General features: G+C 31.1%; 2 protein-coding genes across 7 annotated transcripts; both read right to left on the bottom strand.

The window, feature by feature from the left end:
• Window positions 1-777: 777 nt before the first annotated feature.
• LOC105134941 (uncharacterized) lies at window positions 778-5,270 on the bottom strand. The gene is made up of 4 exons (XM_011039570.1): window positions 4,553-5,270; window positions 2,262-2,542; window positions 1,903-2,130; window positions 778-1,549 (listed from the first exon to the last, which is right to left on the bottom strand). Exons 1-4 carry the CDS (start codon window positions 4,989-4,991, stop codon window positions 1,034-1,036), a joined length of 1,464 nt encoding a protein of 487 aa, XP_011037872.1. The 5' UTR covers window positions 4,992-5,270; the 3' UTR covers window positions 778-1,033.
• An 8,414-nt stretch (window positions 5,271-13,684) lies between these two features.
• On the bottom strand, window positions 13,685-18,263 carry LOC105134939 (uncharacterized). Of its 6 annotated transcripts, XM_011039568.1 has the most exons (9): window positions 17,655-18,263; window positions 16,790-17,002; window positions 16,525-16,668; window positions 15,825-15,944; window positions 15,631-15,717; window positions 14,880-15,062; window positions 14,517-14,785; window positions 14,291-14,333; window positions 13,685-13,905 (listed from the first exon to the last, which is right to left on the bottom strand). In XM_011039568.1, coding segments are annotated over exons 1-8 (1,407 nt in total). In that variant the 5' UTR covers window positions 18,045-18,263; the 3' UTR covers window positions 13,685-13,905; window positions 14,291-14,332. The 6 variants fall into 6 exon arrangements, with proteins under 6 accessions (XP_011037870.1, XP_011037869.1, XP_011037866.1 ...); XM_011039567.1 differs by lacking the exon at window positions 14,291-14,333; XM_011039564.1 differs by lacking the exon at window positions 13,685-13,905 and having other exon boundaries at window positions 13,993-14,433; window positions 14,480-14,785.

The following is an 18,263-nucleotide window of genomic DNA, read 5'->3' as shown; positions in this document are numbered from 1 at the left end:
GTAGGCGGGCTCTTTTGAAACTTTGAGCTCCTTCCCTCTTCGGGGAGAGGGTTTGGACGGTGGATTTTAAAGGAGTCGACGGTGAGTAATGTTTGGAGAAGTTTGACGAGGATCACTATCCGCGTGCTCTGTTGAATACCCAATAGAAAAGCTTTATTTGCTTCATTTTAGGGGCATCGGGAGAGTAAATATGGACCGTTGATTTGCTAGACTATTCAATATGTAAATACACGCAAGTCTATTCAATTACTGGGATTAATCTCAACCAAAAAAAAAAATCATTAGCTTTTGAGCAGATTGAGTTCTCAAATATATATTTTTCTAGCATTAGATTTAAAAATTCTGATTAGATATTTATGCAGGAAAAAAAAAGGGGGAAGGAATGATCATGCCTACTTGAGTTTTTCATACAAGTTTTGTGGAAATCCTTTGAAACCTCAACTGAAAATTCTGAAAACTTGGGAATTTCATTGGAGAAAAAAAAATAAAGAGTCAATATTGTTCATGCTTCCTAGACTGGTAAGTTGTGATTTGATATTTTTGATTGATTTAATAAAAAAGTATAATTATTAGAATTAATTCAAGAAACTTATAATTTAAAGTTTGATTTAAATCGGTGTTTATGTTGATTTAAAAAAAATATTAATCTTATAAAATTTAGTTAATAAAACTAAATTTTTAATAACATAATAAAATCCAATCAAAAAACTGATAATTTAAAATACTATGAGCTAACCTAATAACTTAATGATGCAAACCCACAACTATGAAAAAAAAAAAACAATAAATCTCCTCCTACGACATTAAAAACTTTCACAGTCAATGTCAAAACGTTTGTTACACGTGTTACAAAAAACCTACATTTTGTTGTCCAATTAACCTTCCACTCAACTGTACATGTAGCTATAGGACAAATTTCTGAAGTGAAACCTACACATGTGAATGGAAATCAATCGAAGGAAGCTCTTGACCTGTAAATTTTCTTTATATACAAACAGCAATCACCAAGGAAGTTACAGTGAAGAATAAAAAATTATACCCAGTTGTTTGGAAGTGAAAAATAATGGAACCGGAAAGATGTTTCTCCGGCAGTGTCTCGATCAAGCCTAATATCTGCCTCGTTCCCCACGACTACATCATTCGGAATATCAGCCGCTGGCAGGGGCTGTATTTGATTCTGACTAGGTTGGCGTGCCAATTGAATTTCAGGTGGCAATGCCATAACAGGAGGGGACACAGACCTAAGCCGACCACTGCCGCCTGCAGTTGGCGGTGAAGACAATGTTCCGTCCCACAAGAGAACATGGATGAGAATAGGCACCTTGGCATGGCGATGTAAGGAAAGTTTCTGGCTTAGTGATACCGTGTCAAAACATCTGACTGCTCCTGTTGATGAAACCATCCAAGGAAGGACCTTCTGGTTTGATAATCTTGAAACAACCAGCAGTCTCGATGAGCTTGTTGCTTCTTTGTATAGATTGCTAAGCCCTGACCTTGTCGATGGTACATTGTCATCATCGTCCATAACTGATGAAACGTAGATAAAGCCCTGTCCACAGGAAACGAAAGCTTGGCAAATTAGCATCTTCGAAACATTGGTTGAGTCTGACAGTTGACTCGCTAACCCAAACCTGTTCAGAGCCAGTTTTTTACGAACCATTTTAGACATTGACCTAGTTACGAACCATTTGAGGAATTGACTCGAGTTAACCCAATGACTTGGAGGTTGAACCAACAACTAGTGACTGAGGCCCTAAACCGTGTCTGACGACTATGCTTCAAAATGACAAGTTACGAAAAAGATTAGAGTTGTGACTTGTGACCTGGAGAGTTATATTGAATGTGACCTGGAGAGTTATATTTAGAGTTGTGACTTGTGACCTGGAGAGTTACATAGAATACCTCTTCTGTGCGGCTGATGGAAAATCCAAGCTTAGTATCATCTTCTTTTATTTTGATCTCAATTGCAAATTCTCCACATAAAGGTGCATACCAAAGACGAACTGCTCTGACTACACCGAGATCAACCCCATGGTAATCCTCAAAACCATACAAGCTTACATGTGCAAGCCTAGACAAATCGGAAAATGAACCAGCATTCACAGTCGAGGAAGCTGTCTCTCCTGATATCTGTCCAAAAATATAAAAGAAACATGCTTTTCATAGTTGCAAGCCAGTTGGAGATTGCCAGAATTATAAAAAAGTACTCATGCTTTCTGTCTTAACTAATAACCCAACTTTGTTGAGGCTAGGGTGGTTACCTTGGTAAGCAAGGATTCGGTCTGAATATTCATGAAAACAATTGGAACTCCAGAAGCCTGAGATGCATACAGCCACGCATTTGCCCTGGCAAGAGTGTCCTCCAAGTCATTGTATCGAGAAGCAACTCGGTCTGAAGCTTTTGGAAGGAGGAGCAAAGAAAGAAAGCTGCTAGAGGTGGGAATTAGCAACTCCTGCATCTTCTTTTCCCACGGATAAGCCACATACCCATCTTGAAGCTTAGCCCTCTGTAATGCACTAACAATTCTGGAGCTTCTTGAAGCTACAAAATGCAACTAATCGTCTCACATTGATAGAAACGATAGCAGAACATAAAAGACAGGTTGCAAATTACATTCTAGTTCACCACATCAGCAAGTACAGAGGACTGGAGATTCCATATATTGCCTAGACCTATATATCAGCTACTTGCTATTAAGGGTATTCGAGATGTATACTAATGTTTTAAGCATTCCATCGCATTAATTTGTTGACACTTGTGAAGCTGGATTAAGTGCTCAACAAAAGCTGCAGGAAACTGCAACCACTAACAAGTTTCAACAGTAAGGCAATACCAGAAAATTGAAAAACGTCGTCTACGACAGTGAAAATTCTGTTGGCTTTGAAAAATACGAACAAAATCTCCGCTGAAAAACCGTCATTGAAAAATATCTCGTGGGGTTTTCTATTCCATTGGTATTTAAAAACACAGATGAAATCTTTAACAGAATATGACTCTTGTGGTGACTGGTTTTGAGACTTGAACAAGCACTCCTGTAGTGGAGAAATTCTTGTGGGCAACCAATGTTTCTTGTAGAATCTGAAATCTGTGAGGTCCAAAACCACGGCCACTTGCCCGTGTGTAAACATCAAAGCCTCAATTTTGAAGAGTTGAAATAGAGACATCAATCAAATATGATGTGAAAGAAAATAGGTGGCCTGACATGAATTGTAATTAATTAATAAAAGCCAAAACCACTTCAAGCCAAAAGAATGACACAGTGCCATGTTCGCTGCCCCAAATTAGAAACAGCAGTGGATTAAAAGGATAAAATAACTGAATTATCACGAATATTCATAAAAATCAATATGAAAAACAGGGAAAAAAACGATTTTTTGAGATAATCCCAAGTAAAAAATCTTCAAAAAATTAATTCGGTTCAATTTAGTTTTAGAATTTAGAAATAAAAAAACAATTTGAGAAATCAAACAAAAAAAACTAAGAATATATATATATATAATTAAACAAAGTTAAAATTGATCCAAACTAATTACGGACTTTTATTTTTATTCCAATTCGATTCCTTCCCTTTAAAACATTGGAATTCTTCTAACAAGACAAAAATTGTTTTAACCGATGCTGACGGCCAAGCTACATTCAGACCAGAGGCACTTTCTTGAAAATGACTCTGATAGGGAAAGGGACGGATTCATGAACCTGACAAGTGGGGCAAGAAGATAAACTGTATACAAGAAATCCACTGACTTTTTGTTGTGATTATCCAGAAAACAAATAATTAAGATATGCGTGGAATCCAGTTGAAACTATATTTTTTAAAATTGTAAAAATAATTTTATTAAAAAAATAATTTTTTATATTTGTAAATAATTTTTATATTTAATTTTAAAAAATAAAAAAATATTACTTTAATATTTTTTCAAATAAAAACTACTTTAAACCTTATCCAACAACTTTTAATAAAAAATACTTTAAACCTTTTCAAATATCATTAACACAGTATATTTAAACGATAGTCAACTACTTTTAATATTCATATATTGTTGTTTTGATAATTTGTTATTTTTTAAACCCTTTTAAGCTTGCCTGTGAAATTTGAAGAACAATACTATAATCTTCTTTTTAATTAAACTTAAGACAAAAAGGCTTTATATTAGGGTTATTAAACCCGATTTAGATCATGATTTTGTTTGAGACAAATTAAATGGGTTAATATGATGTATCAAAACAATATTATTTAAAATCTTTTTAAATTAAAAACAACGTTATTTTCTTAAAAAATAATCAATTCAAGTCTATTAACATAAAATTAACTTCTATTTTATTTTTAAAAACCTAGCCCGATTCAAATCACAGGTGAACTTGTTGTTTCAAGGACCAAGTTTAAATTAAAACTATACTTTATACCAACACAGTTGAGGATAATAAATAAATAAAATCCCCCCACCCTGCTTATCTCAAGATAAAAGGTACACCCTACTCATCAAAAAGTCATGCAAGGCACCATTCTCAGAAACATCAAAACTTTCAAGTAAAGTTCATCATCTAACTCACCTTGTAGCTCAAAGCATTCAGCCTCGGACCGATCCGTGAACCCGACAGCGTAATTCGGATCCTCAATAGACCTCAAAACATATTTATTTTTGTAACCCGACTCGGGCACAACACAGGCATGCAACTCAGCAAACTCATCTCTACCACGTCTAACTCGAACAACAATGGAAGTCTCTTTGTTTTTGAACGATTTATGAAGTATCTTTTGAACCCCACTTTTTCCGTTCTCGAACGGAGCTTTATATCTTACAGACCTGGATCCGGATGATGATGACCCGGATCCGATCAGAATTTCTTCAACTATATCTCCTGTTTGAAGCATGTCTCCTGTCCATTCGCCAGCTGTTGAACTCCCTTTTAGACATTCCACTGAGAGAACGATAACTGAATTTGAGTCTCTTCCTGGTTTTTCTGGTCGTGAGTTTCTGTCCATGGTCATTTCTCCGGTCGGGTTATGATTTTCTGGTAAAGGAGGTTAGCTTGGTGTTTGTAAGGTGATCATTGTTGGGTTGATCAAGAAGCGTTGATCTTGAAACCAAACAGGGAGAGGAACTATAGATAGGTTTCGGATTCTAGTTCTGCATTCTGGAAGAGAGATTGGAGAGGGAGGAGGAGGAGGAGGAATTGTTTAAATTGTTGTTAGAAATGGTTATGAGAGAGGAGGCGGAGGGGTTTAGGAGTTAATTATATACAACTGGAGTTATATAAGATTAGATTTTTGGAGGGCTGTTTTGTTAATTTGTGTGTTTGCAGATGTAAGAGAATGATACGTGGTGGACCTGTGTTGGAGTTTTGTTTGGTAGCGTGTTTCAGTTTTATGCTATTCAATTCATCTTTTAAAATGCTTTTTTTACTTGACAAACATTAAGGTAGTGTTTTCAAGGTATTTCTTAGATGTTAATATCACAATGTAAAAAATTAAAAAAAAATATTTTTAAATATTTTTATAAAAACGTAATGTAAGTTAGAATTTTGACTTTTTTTTTGGTAACGTGTTATGTTAAGCAAAGAACTACTTTTCAAAGAGGTCATGGCAATGGTTTATGGTTATTTGCTTACTATAATGCACCAGAATGTATATCCAACATTTTATATATTATACTATGTTTAAAAATGTGTGGAAAATCACTGTATTAATATTATATATGTAAAATATTTATATTATGAATCATATTATAAATGTTAAATATTTATATTTATATACTGTATTATAAATATTCAGAGGATCATAAAAGTATTGTTTTTTATAATTTTTATTTTAAAAATTATTTGTGCTTGTTGAGTTAAGGTATAACCAGTTAATCCAAGTCTCATGGATTTAGTAAAGCCATCAGACTCAAGAGTCATTAATAGTAAGGCTCGTATTTGAAATGACTATCAAACCTAAATTTTTTTATATTTGATATCCTATTAAATCTAAAATATTTAAAAAATTACCTACATTGTTAATATTTTTATATTAAAAAAATTATTATTGACTCATTACTAAGCATGAGCCAATATGATAATAATCATATTTATATAATGTTATAGTATCTATGTAGGATATATTAGTATTTTTATGTTAATGAATATTGATAAATTATCGTTAACAAATATATTTATGTGACAAATTTATATTTAAAATTATTTTTTTATTATTACTATTTTGGTATATTAATTGATAAGGATGTTCATACGTAGATTGATCTGGTTGTTAAACCAGTTCAAGTCTTTAATCAATTTTAAAACATGTATTTTTTAATACAAATTATAAAATCTTATAATTACTTTATTTTAAAAAAAGAAAGAAAATATATAGAATTAACCTAATTGAATCTCAATCAAGTGTGGCTAGATTTTTATATTACTTTCATCAGTAATTTGTCAGAACTTGACAGGTCATTTAAATTTAGCATGACAAATATTGATTTGAAATGAACTTAATTTAGATGAAAATCAAGATCAATGGACTCATCGTTGTTAATTATTATATCATTTTATGGTATTGTTTGTTTTAAATGGTAAGTGAAAATTTGCTCTCTATTGTTATTTAAATCCATGAATTGTATTCAAAGGAAATTTCATGAATAGTTGCCAAGAAAATGGTCCACGATTTTATGGAAGTGACAATAATTGAATTGCTTTCATTTCTCAATACTGAAATATTAATTTTCTAAAAAAAGTAATAGGAAGATTAACATTTAAATCAATAATTTAAATTGTTAAGTGAAATTTTAAAGTGTAATTTATATTATTTTTTAGTATATCTTTTCAAATAAAAACTTTATATATTTAAAACTTATATAGGCTATTATTATCTTATATTTATTTTTTATAAAAAATAAAAATATTAAAATTTAAATTTGAGATTATTTAATTATTAAGATTATGATATTATATTAAAATTATTTTAATCTAATAATTTAAATTATTAAATAAAATTTTAAAATATAATTTATATTATTTTTTAATAATTTTAAAACAAATTAGTAAAGAATTTAAACGTCGTGGTTAAGAAAATTCTGAACAGAGAAGGGCTCACCCTAGGCAAGATAGTGTTGTTTGTCAAAAACAGTACGGTAGTCATTAGTCAGTGGTCAAGTCTTTTAATATTCTATTTAGACTATAACATCTGTGCAAGCTGGTAACGATGGGAGTGCTGAAAGGATTGATGGGAATTGATTAATTCATGATAATTTCTTTTTTCTTCAGAAAATGAAAAAAGACAACAGTCAACCTGGGAAATGGGAAGTTGCTAAAAATATATATTACCATATCTCAGATGAATTAATCACACATGAATATATAAGCAATTTTATTTTTTATCCATACTTCAGTACTGATTTTTTTTTTATGGAAAACTTAGATTTTTCTTTTTGATGGTTATAAATAAAAGGTGGATGTAATTTATTTTTTTATGGTCAGGATCTTGAAGATACATGCTGTTTTTCTATGAATTTTTAGTCCAAATTTCAAGATCAGTGATCATCCAGATAAATTTATTAAGTTTTTCTAAACGTGTCAAGTTTACGTGGGATGTATAATTTTAGGATCATTTAAAAAAACTTAATTTTAATTTACATATAAACAGTTCTAAACATATATTTTATCGTTGAATTAAAAAAAAACCCACATGATTTGCAAACTGAAACTCTCTTTATTAAAATTTAATGAAAATTTTTTGGTTGATAAACTTCATTTCTTGATTAGAATAGGGAAAGTTTGATATTGTTTTTGAAACTACCATTTCAAAAATATATTTATCTTGAAAAAATATTAAATTTAATAATTTTGATAGGTTAAATATTTAAAATATAAAATATAAAAAAATCATTTTAAAATATTAAAAAAATATTATTGAAAAAACATTTTATATTACATTTTCAAATACCAGCTACAAACAACAAGCCTAAGGAATGAATAGCTAAATAAATAAATTTCTTTAGAACACAAGCAAGAGATAGGAAATATCTATAGAAGGTTCCAGGATATAAAATGTGTTTGATATTATGGTAGTTTTTATAATTATGATTTAAAAAAAAATATTTTATAAAAAATATTTTTAGTTGAAGTTAGTTTGATATTTATATATGTTTGGTTAAAATTGTAATTAAAATTAAGATTAAATAAAAAATAATTTAATATATTTAGTTAATAATGCTTTTTAAATTGAGATTGTAAAATAAGTAATATATATATATATATATATATTAATGGTTTTAAATTTAAATATTATTGATATAGCTACTACTATTACATTATGAAATAAATAATACTTTATATAAAATATTTTTTATTATTCTATTAAACTATCTACAATTCTATTATATACAAAATTTATATGACAAGAATTATAATTTTTATAATTTTTTAACCATGCAATAAAATTAGATAAAATGTTATCAAGAATAAAATTGAGATTATATTACGAGTAAATTTAATTCATGTAAATAGTGCGATCAATTAACTGTTTTTCAAAAAAAACATTGTTCATTAAAGTAAACAATGCAACTGAATTAGAGTGAATAGTATACGACTGAATTTTAACATTCACTCGCTCCGTTCACTTTAATTCACTTGTATTGTTTGCTTTAATGAACAGTACGAGAGGAGATAAACAGTCAAGAGCCGTTTTTGTTTTTCCTGCATTTTAAATGCAGCATGTGGTGGATCCATAAAAAATAAATTATGTTTTTATACTTATCAAACAATTGTTTAGCTGTGATTGCTTCAGACGCATAAGCAAACAAATGAACTCTAAAAGTGTGTTCGGTATTATAATAGCTTTTATGATTGTGATTTAAAAATATTTATTTTATAAAAAATATTTATAATTGATGTTGGTTTGATATTTATATATGTTTTGTTAAAACTATAGGTAAAATTGAAGTTGAATAAAAAATAGTTTAATGTGTTTGGTTAATAGTACCTTTTAAATTGAAGTTTTAAAATAAGTAAAAAAAAATATTAATATTAATGGTTTTAAATTTAAAATTATAGATTTAACTACTACCATTTACATCATGAAATAAACAATACTTCGTATAAAATATTTTTTATTGCTTCATTAAAGTATCTATAATTTCATTACATATAAAATTTATCTGATAAAAACTACAGTTTTCGTGATTTTTTGAGCATGCAATGAAATTAAATAAAATATTATTAGGAATAAAATTAAGATCACAAAACGAGTAAATTTAATTCACCCTAAACTAATTTTTTTTTTTAAAAAAATAAATTATTCATGTCAAAGTGAACAATGTGAGTGAAATCAATTCATTACACTGGGTTTTTTTTAAAAAAAACTATTCATGTAAACAACATGAATAAATTAAAACTCACTGCATTAGGTTTTTGATAAAAAAAATTGTTTATTAAAGTTAATAGTACAAGTGAATTAAAATTCACTCGTACGATTCACTTTAATGAACAACACAAGTGAAAAAAAGCAACACAAAGTTACTTTCATTTTTCCTGCATTTTAAACATAGTATATAGTGAACCCCATAAAAAATAAATTATGTTTTTGTGCTTACTAAATAATTGTCTCCTTATGATTGCTTTAAACATGAAAACAACTATACAAACAAGCGAACTTAAAGTTGACTAAATAACAAGAAAACACCCCCACACGCTATTTTAGAAATTACGTGTTATTTTAGAGGATAAGTGCACAATTCAATAACTGATGAGTGAAAAATATCTGGCTTGTAATTTTATCAGATTTCACATGCATATTTTATGTGCAAAAAATAATTTCACCAAACAAATTAACCCACAATACAATAAAAAAAATAAAATAATTTTAATTAAAATAATATCATATTTATTTAACTCGTGACTTAATCCTTGTACCTAATAACTTTACACTAAATATGCTTGTTTTGCTTCATTTTTTTCTTATGACTTTGCCCTTTTTATGAACTCTAAAGTACTTCATGCTTGATTTGAGTAGTCCATCCTATCATATACGAGTATGATTAAAAAAATAAAAGTAAAAATAAAAATGAAGATTTATTCCCTTGGGTATCTATATTTATTGAACTAGTTGGATTTTACTATTCAACAAACAAAGCTTTGACCATTAAACAAGTGGATCTAGTCTAACTAACCAGCCAACCTCGTACGTGGCACGTAATTTAATTGATGAAACCGTAACAAAAAAAGAAGAAGAGTGAATTTAAAAATATACACAAGACACAAAAATTATAAATTTAAGGATTGGAGACCGAGTTCATGCCGATTCACAAGTTGAGGAAAAGCTAGAACCCATTGGGCCTTGACATTACGTTCCGAGATTAGGAGTGTAAATCAAGAAAAAATAGTTCAGGGACTCATTTCAAATGGTGTTAAACTTTAGGGATTGTTGTCATTGTACGCATGCACCTATGCCTTGAATCATCTTTCACATGCATCGCAATTGTCATCATATAATTTAATTATTTTTATATTTACCATCAGTATTTTAAAAAATTAAAATCTATATCTTAATTTAATGATCAGTTAATTATTGTTTTTTACATCAGATAATTTTTCTTATGTTTTTAAAAGAGATAAACTATTAAAAAGATTTTCACACCAGTAGAGGAAGGGAACATAAAATTACCTTGAGATATTTATAATTTAATGATAGCTCCCTGACATCTTTTTTACCATCTTTTAATTTGTGATCTGCCACGTGGATTTAAAGTAGGCGATAGGGAAAAGCAAGTAATAACATGGATAAGACAATAAAAGAGACAAAAGATCGCACCTCAGAATCCCAAAATAGAAGACCGGCGGGATCAATCAGATACCCAACCTCTGATAGGCTGGGAAAGAAACAAGTTAATCGATAGAGGTATCGCTTCACTCGTGGATAAGTATTAAATTTATTTTTTAAAATTTATTAATTTAAATTTTATAAATTTGATAGATATTAAAAATTTATATAATTATTAATTTCAGGATTTATAAAATTAGTTAAAATATATATAAATTAACTCAAACATCTATATTAATTAAAAAAATAAATACATGATTGATGAAATTAGTCAAAATATATAAAAACTAACATAAATATCTATATTAATTTTTTTTTAAATATGTGCATTAATGATGAGAAGAAGAAAATGTTTAAAGCTAGGTTGTTCCTAACCGCTAATTTTGTTCCTTAGATCTTCTAAATTTAAACATAAAAAACTAATTTTGTTCCTTGGATCAAATTCACTTAAAAGGAAAATTTAAACATAAAAAAATTTATTAATGATAAATTTGTAATATTTTAAATAAATTTTTTAGGAAAGAAAATTACATTAGTAAACGAATTTAAAATACATGATGTAAAGTTAAATTATATATATACTTTAATAAATAAAAAAGTGACGTATAGAGTGTCCGCGTGCTGAATTATAAGATGTTTTTAATAAGTCACCATGACAACTACTTTGAATATATATTTTGTTGTTTAGTTATTTTTACCCTTACTCTTTATAATTTAAAAAATTATAGTTTACATTATAAATTTTACTATGCTTATAATAATTTATAACTTAAATTATCCTATATAACTTAGTTTATTTTATACCCACTGTTTAAATTTTCAAGAGAAGGATGGTAATTATAAAAATAAATAAAAATAGGATGATAATTCATGAGGATTCTTTTCATCTTTTACTTCACAAACACGAACATCTAATGTACGAAAATGAGAATTCTAAGAGCCCCATGTAATCGACCATGGAAACACGGTACCATGGTTTATGGAAAAAGCAAGAGCACCGCTGCGATCATGGAAGAGCAGACGGTCCCATGGTAAGAGTTTTGAGTAGACTACAAGAAGACTCGTGTTCAGGAATAGTACCAACCTTTTATCCTATAGTTGACTAGCATGAAAGAAAATAAATTCATATTTTTCTCATCATCTCAATAAAACTATGCAGCCAACTTGGTATTTTCATATTCCAGAAAATAAAAGGAAAAAGCAAATGGATTGGAGTGTAGGGTACTACGTTCTTCTTTCTTTCTTTCTTTTTTTTTTATTTAAAAAAACAATTATATAAGGTATAAAGTTATTGGTTCATGGTTTTATCAAGTATTTTTTTTTTAATTCAAGAAAATCTTACTTTTTAAAATGTGTATTTTGTGAGTGAGTAAAATCTCAGCTAATAATTCTTATAAAAAGCAAACTTAAAACTTGCCATACATGTCTAAGTTTTTTATTATCGTATTAAATCTCAAACTTTCTACGTTAAGTGCCTTGATGTTATAAAGTATCACTAAAGCACAAAGCACAAAGTTCTTTTTCCATGGTGTTCTCCAGTATCACTAAAGCACAAGAGTTGATGTTTTATATATATAGATATATATAAATATAAAGTGGGTATATAAATTGTTTTGAGAATTGAATTTAATGTGTTTTTCTTGTATTTATTGATTTTTCTCTCGTAATAAAAGGGTTATTTTCAGACATGAGTTTAACAAACCAGGTTAAATCTCCTTGGTTTTTTTCACACGCTTCTGCGAATTGCATCCAACAGTTGGGAAGACAAGATGAGACATTCAGAGGCAAGTTCACATGTACATTGCCATAGCAAAGAAAAATATGGATGCTCCTTCACGATCATCATCATCGATCACAATTCGTTGTTATCTGGTTTATTTTCTTTGCAAAAAGAATGAATAGTGATCGCCAGATCTCTCTAGCTGGGGCAGGTACGTGCCCAGTTACTGATTTTTTTCACATTGAAATACCAAGTGGCGAGGAAAACACCACTAATACCAAGTGAAAGGTGAAGGTTTACAAAGGTATTTAAAAATATAGCAATAGTTATTTTTTAAAAATAATTTTTGACTGGAAATAAATCAAAATTATTTTTTTTGTTTTTTAAAAAATTATTTTGATATAAATATATTAAAATAATCTGAAAATAATAAGAAAATATTAATTTAAAATAAAAAAGAAATATTTTTTAAAATATATTTCTAAAACATAAAAACAAATATGCTCTACCATAATAAATATGCTGTTCCCATAAGGATACAAAATGAAGGAGCTAGGCATTTATACTTGAGCAATCAACCGTAGTTACACGCATCATTAATAAGAAATACAAAATTATAAGAGGCCAAATGTCTATTAACTTACAGTAAGTGCCAATCAATTCTAACTCGAGTGGCATTTCGTTGCCTTCATTCCATGCTATATTAGTCTCACAGAAAATCAATTAATAACTTGTTAGAAGCTTAACATAGATTAAAAAAAAGAAAAAGAAAAAAGAAAAAAGAAAAACATGGCTCCTAAATCCATTGTGAGCCTATAAGTTGATATGAAAAACCCATTTCAAGTTGAGCTAGAAAAAACATTAATCCAAGACTTTTTTCGGATTTCCTGAGACCAAGTCTAACAATCATTGATAAGTGTGCAGGGGTGATGTAAGGTACGCGGTGGTGATTAACAATCAGTATAAACCAAGGCATGACAATATTTTCATATTATTTGAAAGACAAGTTGAGATATTCAAAGGGAAATTCACATCCATATCCATAGCCAGGAAAGTTATCAAAGAAGGAAAATTGGGGCAGGTGATTATGATGATCTTTCAACATCTGCCCCATTAAACCGCCCGCCCAATTCAGATTTCAAATATTTTTCCAGGATGAACGAAAAGAAGAAGAAAACTCACACGGTCAATAAGAAGAAGAAATTATCAACAGGAGAAAGTCACTAAAGCTGATATTTTTACACTAACACATAAATATTAGGTCTGCACATCTACCTAAAACTAGGTTCATTAGTTTTGAAATTCTACTACGTTAACAACAACATAATATATAACAACAGCAACATGAGTTATCCATTCTCTACATACTTCTTGTACCCCATAAACCTACAAAGAAGTGGCAGCAAAAAATAACGTTACACAACAGTATATGGTTTTAGATAAGCTGTAATCAAAGCATGTGCAGAAATCATATCAATCATCAAGCAACAAATGTATCTTTTCCAGAGTAAGAGAAAATCTCATTCAAAGGGCACTGCGAGATGCGATAATGGCATATTTAAAACATTTGTTGGATTAACATTCCCAGAACCTAGCTAAAATTTGCAAAATTACTATTTTGGGTGGATGGAGATTTACAGAGTTGATTCCTGAAAGAATTGAATGGTCACAGAAAGCAAAGTTTGCAACTGAGAGCAAGTCAATTTTTTCGAGTCATTATTATAAAGTTTTCCCCGCATTCCAAACACCAACAGGTTCGTTTTTTACCCACCTCATTTTTCAGATTCTGAGATGTGAAACTTCATGCCAACTTCCTGGAAAGCAAATTTAAAGGTGCTAGGGAAACTTGAAAAGAGAAAACGCTTAGGTTCTCAAATCTCAAGTACTCAAATATGGACGCTGCTTTCTTATATATATTAACCACCTATGACAGGTGTGCATATGGACGCTGCTTTCTTGTATATATTAACCACCTATGACAGGTGTGCATTACTTACTAGACCCATCTCTTATTGGAAGATGTATTCTTAGTTGCACTTTGAGTCCGCCTTCTAATCTTCCTGATGTCCCCTTCAGCTGACAACTGCTTTGACCTCGAAGTAGGAAGTCCAATGGACTTTTGATTTGCCGATATTTCTTTAAGAGGATTTTCTGATCTAGACTGTATGTGAAACTCGGTTAATCCTACCAAAGAACTGGAAGCCTTTGCTGGTGCTGATTTCTGGTTTTTTGTTAAACCAAGCTCAGTACTCTGAACGGGAGTCTCCTGAAGTTTAACAACAGGGGCTTGTTTTTAAGCTCACAGGATAGAAGTTGAATTGGAAAAGCACTACTAATTGTACTATTCTGATAAGGATTACCTCAATTTTAGCAGCAGGAGCTTGTGGTCGGTTCACAGGAGAGGAATCTGAATCAGAGGAGGAAGGACTAGTGGTACTATCCATGTCATAAACTACGTTATTCACCATGAGAGGAAGTTTTGAACTGTCTGAGATAGACAATGAGGAGGAGGATGGTCTACGAAGTCTTGTAAGATTCACCACCTGTAAAACCTCGAGTTCTGGAAGTTAGACCATTATCTTATACACAATATTGATTACACACCAATCCTAATAATATACACCCAAATTAGTTCCAACAAACACAAATATTACTATGGATTATTCATGATTCATAAACAAGATGAAGATATGCCATAAACTTTTTCCGTATTAAACACACAAAACTGTAGCCTGTGTGCTTAGATTTCTTATGTGCCAAGAACATTCTGTATTCTGATTTTGTCCTCTGCAGAGCATCAGAGTCTCACGCTTTCACAACAAGAAAGAAATATGATAACCAAGACAGTATAATAAAGAGAACGAAAGAAAGGTGATGTTGCAAGCTTGTGTGCTTAGATTTCTCATGTGCCAAGAACATTTTGTATTCTGGTTTTGTCCTCTGCAGAGCATCAGAGTCTCACGCTTTCACAACAAAAGAGAAATATGATAACCAAGACAGTATAATAAAGAGAACGAAAGAAAGGTGATGTTGCAAAGCATGCACATCTTGTATCAAGTTTCACTGTTTCCAACTCTTTCCTAAATAATTTTGCTAATATTGACTTCTTACCTTTTGTTCTAATACCATCATGTCCTTCCTAAGTCTTGTAATCATTGTGTTCTTCCTGCATATAATGTCTTCCAACTCTCCAATTCTCTATTATTACGGGAAAAAAGATTTATTGGAACAAGTCAGATATAAATATGGTGAGTAGAGAAGCAAAGGAAACATAGTAAAAACTTTGCTCATATGAGTCAAAATACCTTAGAACCTGCCATATTATTTGATTGAAGAATACCAGCCAGCTCCTTTATGGTGGCATCCTTCTCTTCACACTCTCTCTTGAGGTTGCAGATGTCTTGGTCTATTGCAAAAGCGTTCATCTGTAGAGACACGGCATGAGGTCACTGAAATGCGAACTACATAGTTGATAGATTAGTGAGTGATCCGCTCTCTTTCCACCTCAATGGATATGTAATGGTGAAAACATTAGAGAAATCGTAATCAGGTATTGCCAATTTATTTAATAAAATTAACTTCAAGAATTGGTAACTTTGGTACTTCATACAGTTTCCAATAAACAAAATGCATCTATTGCTTAAAGTTGATAAATTTGAGGAAGTAGATAATTTGCCAAGTAAAGAACAAAGAGATAACACATGAAAGATATAAATCATCCTCCAAAACCACACCCCAGACCCCAAGTTAATACAAAGTAATCAGAATTAATTATTTGCCATTAGCCAATTCGAGTGACGAACTGATCATACCTGTCCTTTGCAGTGTGGAAAACCATAATCATCATATTGCACAGGATTTCAGTTGTGAAATACCAAAATTTAAGGGGCTTTTAACAGAACTATTTCTAAACTTCAGTTTTTAGTGATAATCTGATCTCTTCAAATTATAATACCAGTGAAAAAATCTGTAAAAAGTATATTCTGTTTCCGAATCTTCCACCACCTGCATATCTGCTGCAGATGTAACACTTGAAGCCCAATCTGACAAATCTGACATGCGGCGCTCTTCATGCTCCACCTCATTTATGAAAGGCATTTTGTACTGCAACACCTCATCACCTCTAGAAACTTTGACAATAGAGTTTCCCTGGTACAAAATTAACAAACTATAGTATTTGAGCATTTGGACACCAACTCTGACTCTAAGATTATAATTATTCAAAACACCAAAAGACACAAACTTGGCGTCTATATAAATTGATTCTCACCATCAAACCACCAAGGTCTTGGTGTTGATCACAATGCCAACAACCACAGTCAACAAATTTAGTTTCATCACAACCAAAAACATCATTAGATGGCGGTTCAACGTTCTTGTTGTTGAATGATGCATTGGCCTTGGTTCCTGCCTGGCTGTTAATGTTACTCAACTGATCACACAGATTATCAAGCTTCTGCTGCATGCTTGATAGCACCTGATCCTGAAAAGCATTTGGTAAAAAGAATTATATCAGACAAGTCTCATGGCTACAAGAACAATTCATTCTTTAAATGAATTTGAATTTATTTGAATCCTGCTCAGGTTCAAACAAGAGGTAATACCTATAAGCAGCAACAGGACAAGGGTGGGGTTAAAAAGAACTGTACTAGACATGAAAATTCATACAAGTGGATTCAAAATTCAAAACAAGATTTCCAACATGACATCTGGGGTCTAATTTTTGTAACTGCTGTCTTAAATATCAAAACACAAGACAACATTGCAAATGGATTACACATTAAGAATCAATTGATCAAATCTAGGATTAAACCATATTTTTACTACTTGAATCATATCAAAACTGAAAATTTATGAGAAACTGCTCTTAAAGCAGAATCTTTCAACTCCTGCTGATTCAAAAATCATCATTAGAGATAAAGCTAATTAATGAACCAAACCATTAATTAAAACAAATTAAGCCATCAAAATAACATCAACCACCCTCCAAAGTTCCTACCTTTCGTACAAAATCAAGCAACAAACCTTCCATTCACGCTCAAAAACCAAAAAAGATTAATTTTTTAAGCAAACCCATTTCCAAAAATCTAAAAGCAAACAAAATCCATTCACAAAATCAAGTTAAAATCACTAACCCTAAGCTCCACAGACTTCTTGAGCTGATTAATGATCCCATTCTTTTTAGACTCAGAAACAGCAACACCAATAACAGCAACAATCAGAAACCTTTGAGCAGGACTAAACAGCTCCCAAGCCACACCATCCTCCAGTCTCAACCCAATGGCATTAGCCGAGCTGGCTTCCTCTGCATTCACAAGCCGCCCTCGCAAAGACACCCAGGCCAGTCGCAGAGACGACGTGACGGCTCGGGTCGGCGTGAAGTGGCTGGAGAGGCGGCGGCGGGAGGAGGGAGATGGGATTGGAGGGAATGGGGAGAGAGTGACAAATGACGAAGATGGAGGTACTTGAGCCGAGCTGGGGGTGGAGCCGGGCTGGCGGGTGCAGTCGGCTTCTTCTTGTTCCATGAAGAGGAAGGAAAAAAAACAGAGTGCGTGATTGCAGGGAGTTCGTGGTTTTCGGACGTTGTGATTTATTGTGTGGCATTAAATTTGTTGCTATTTCTTTGAATGGTTTTTTAAGTATGAATTCAAATTTTGTGATTTGAGAGGGAATTCTTCGAATTATTGAAGTTGAACGTTGGCTGCCTAGTTGTCCTAACCCCAAAACACTTTCGACTCAACTAT

The sequence above is a fragment of the Populus euphratica genome, unplaced genomic scaffold, assembly GCF_000495115.2.
Source record: "Populus euphratica unplaced genomic scaffold, PopEup_1.0 scaffold57.1, whole genome shotgun sequence".
Taxonomy (NCBI): Eukaryota; Viridiplantae; Streptophyta; class Magnoliopsida; order Malpighiales; family Salicaceae; genus Populus; species Populus euphratica.
The sequence above is the reverse complement of the archived record's forward strand: the minus strand, read 5'-3'. Positions and strand labels throughout refer to the sequence as shown.

Bases quoted from the DNA above. Each gene is read 5' to 3' on its own strand.
- LOC105134941 (XM_011039570.1), bottom strand. From the start codon at position 4,991: ATGACCATGGACAGAAACTCACGACCAGAAAAACCAGGAAGAGACTCA. The intron at 2,543-4,552 runs GTGAGTTAGATG...TGCATTTTGTAG, and splicing joins TGAATGCTTTGAGCTACAAG to CTTCAAGAAGCTCCAGAATT. The intron at 1,550-1,902 runs GTATTCTATGTA...TCCTGTGGACAG, and splicing joins CCATCAGCCGCACAGAAGAG to GGCTTTATCTACGTTTCATC.
- LOC105134939 (XM_011039568.1), bottom strand. From the start codon at position 18,044: ATGGAACAAGAAGAAGCCGACTGCACCCGCCAGCCCGGCTCCACCCCC. The intron at 16,669-16,789 runs GTGAGAATCAAT...ATTTTGTACCAG, and splicing joins AAGACCTTGGTGGTTTGATG to GGAAACTCTATTGTCAAAGT. The intron at 15,945-16,524 runs GTGGTGGAAGAT...GTGTCTCTACAG, and splicing joins CATCTGCAGCAGATATGCAG to ATGAACGCTTTTGCAATAGA.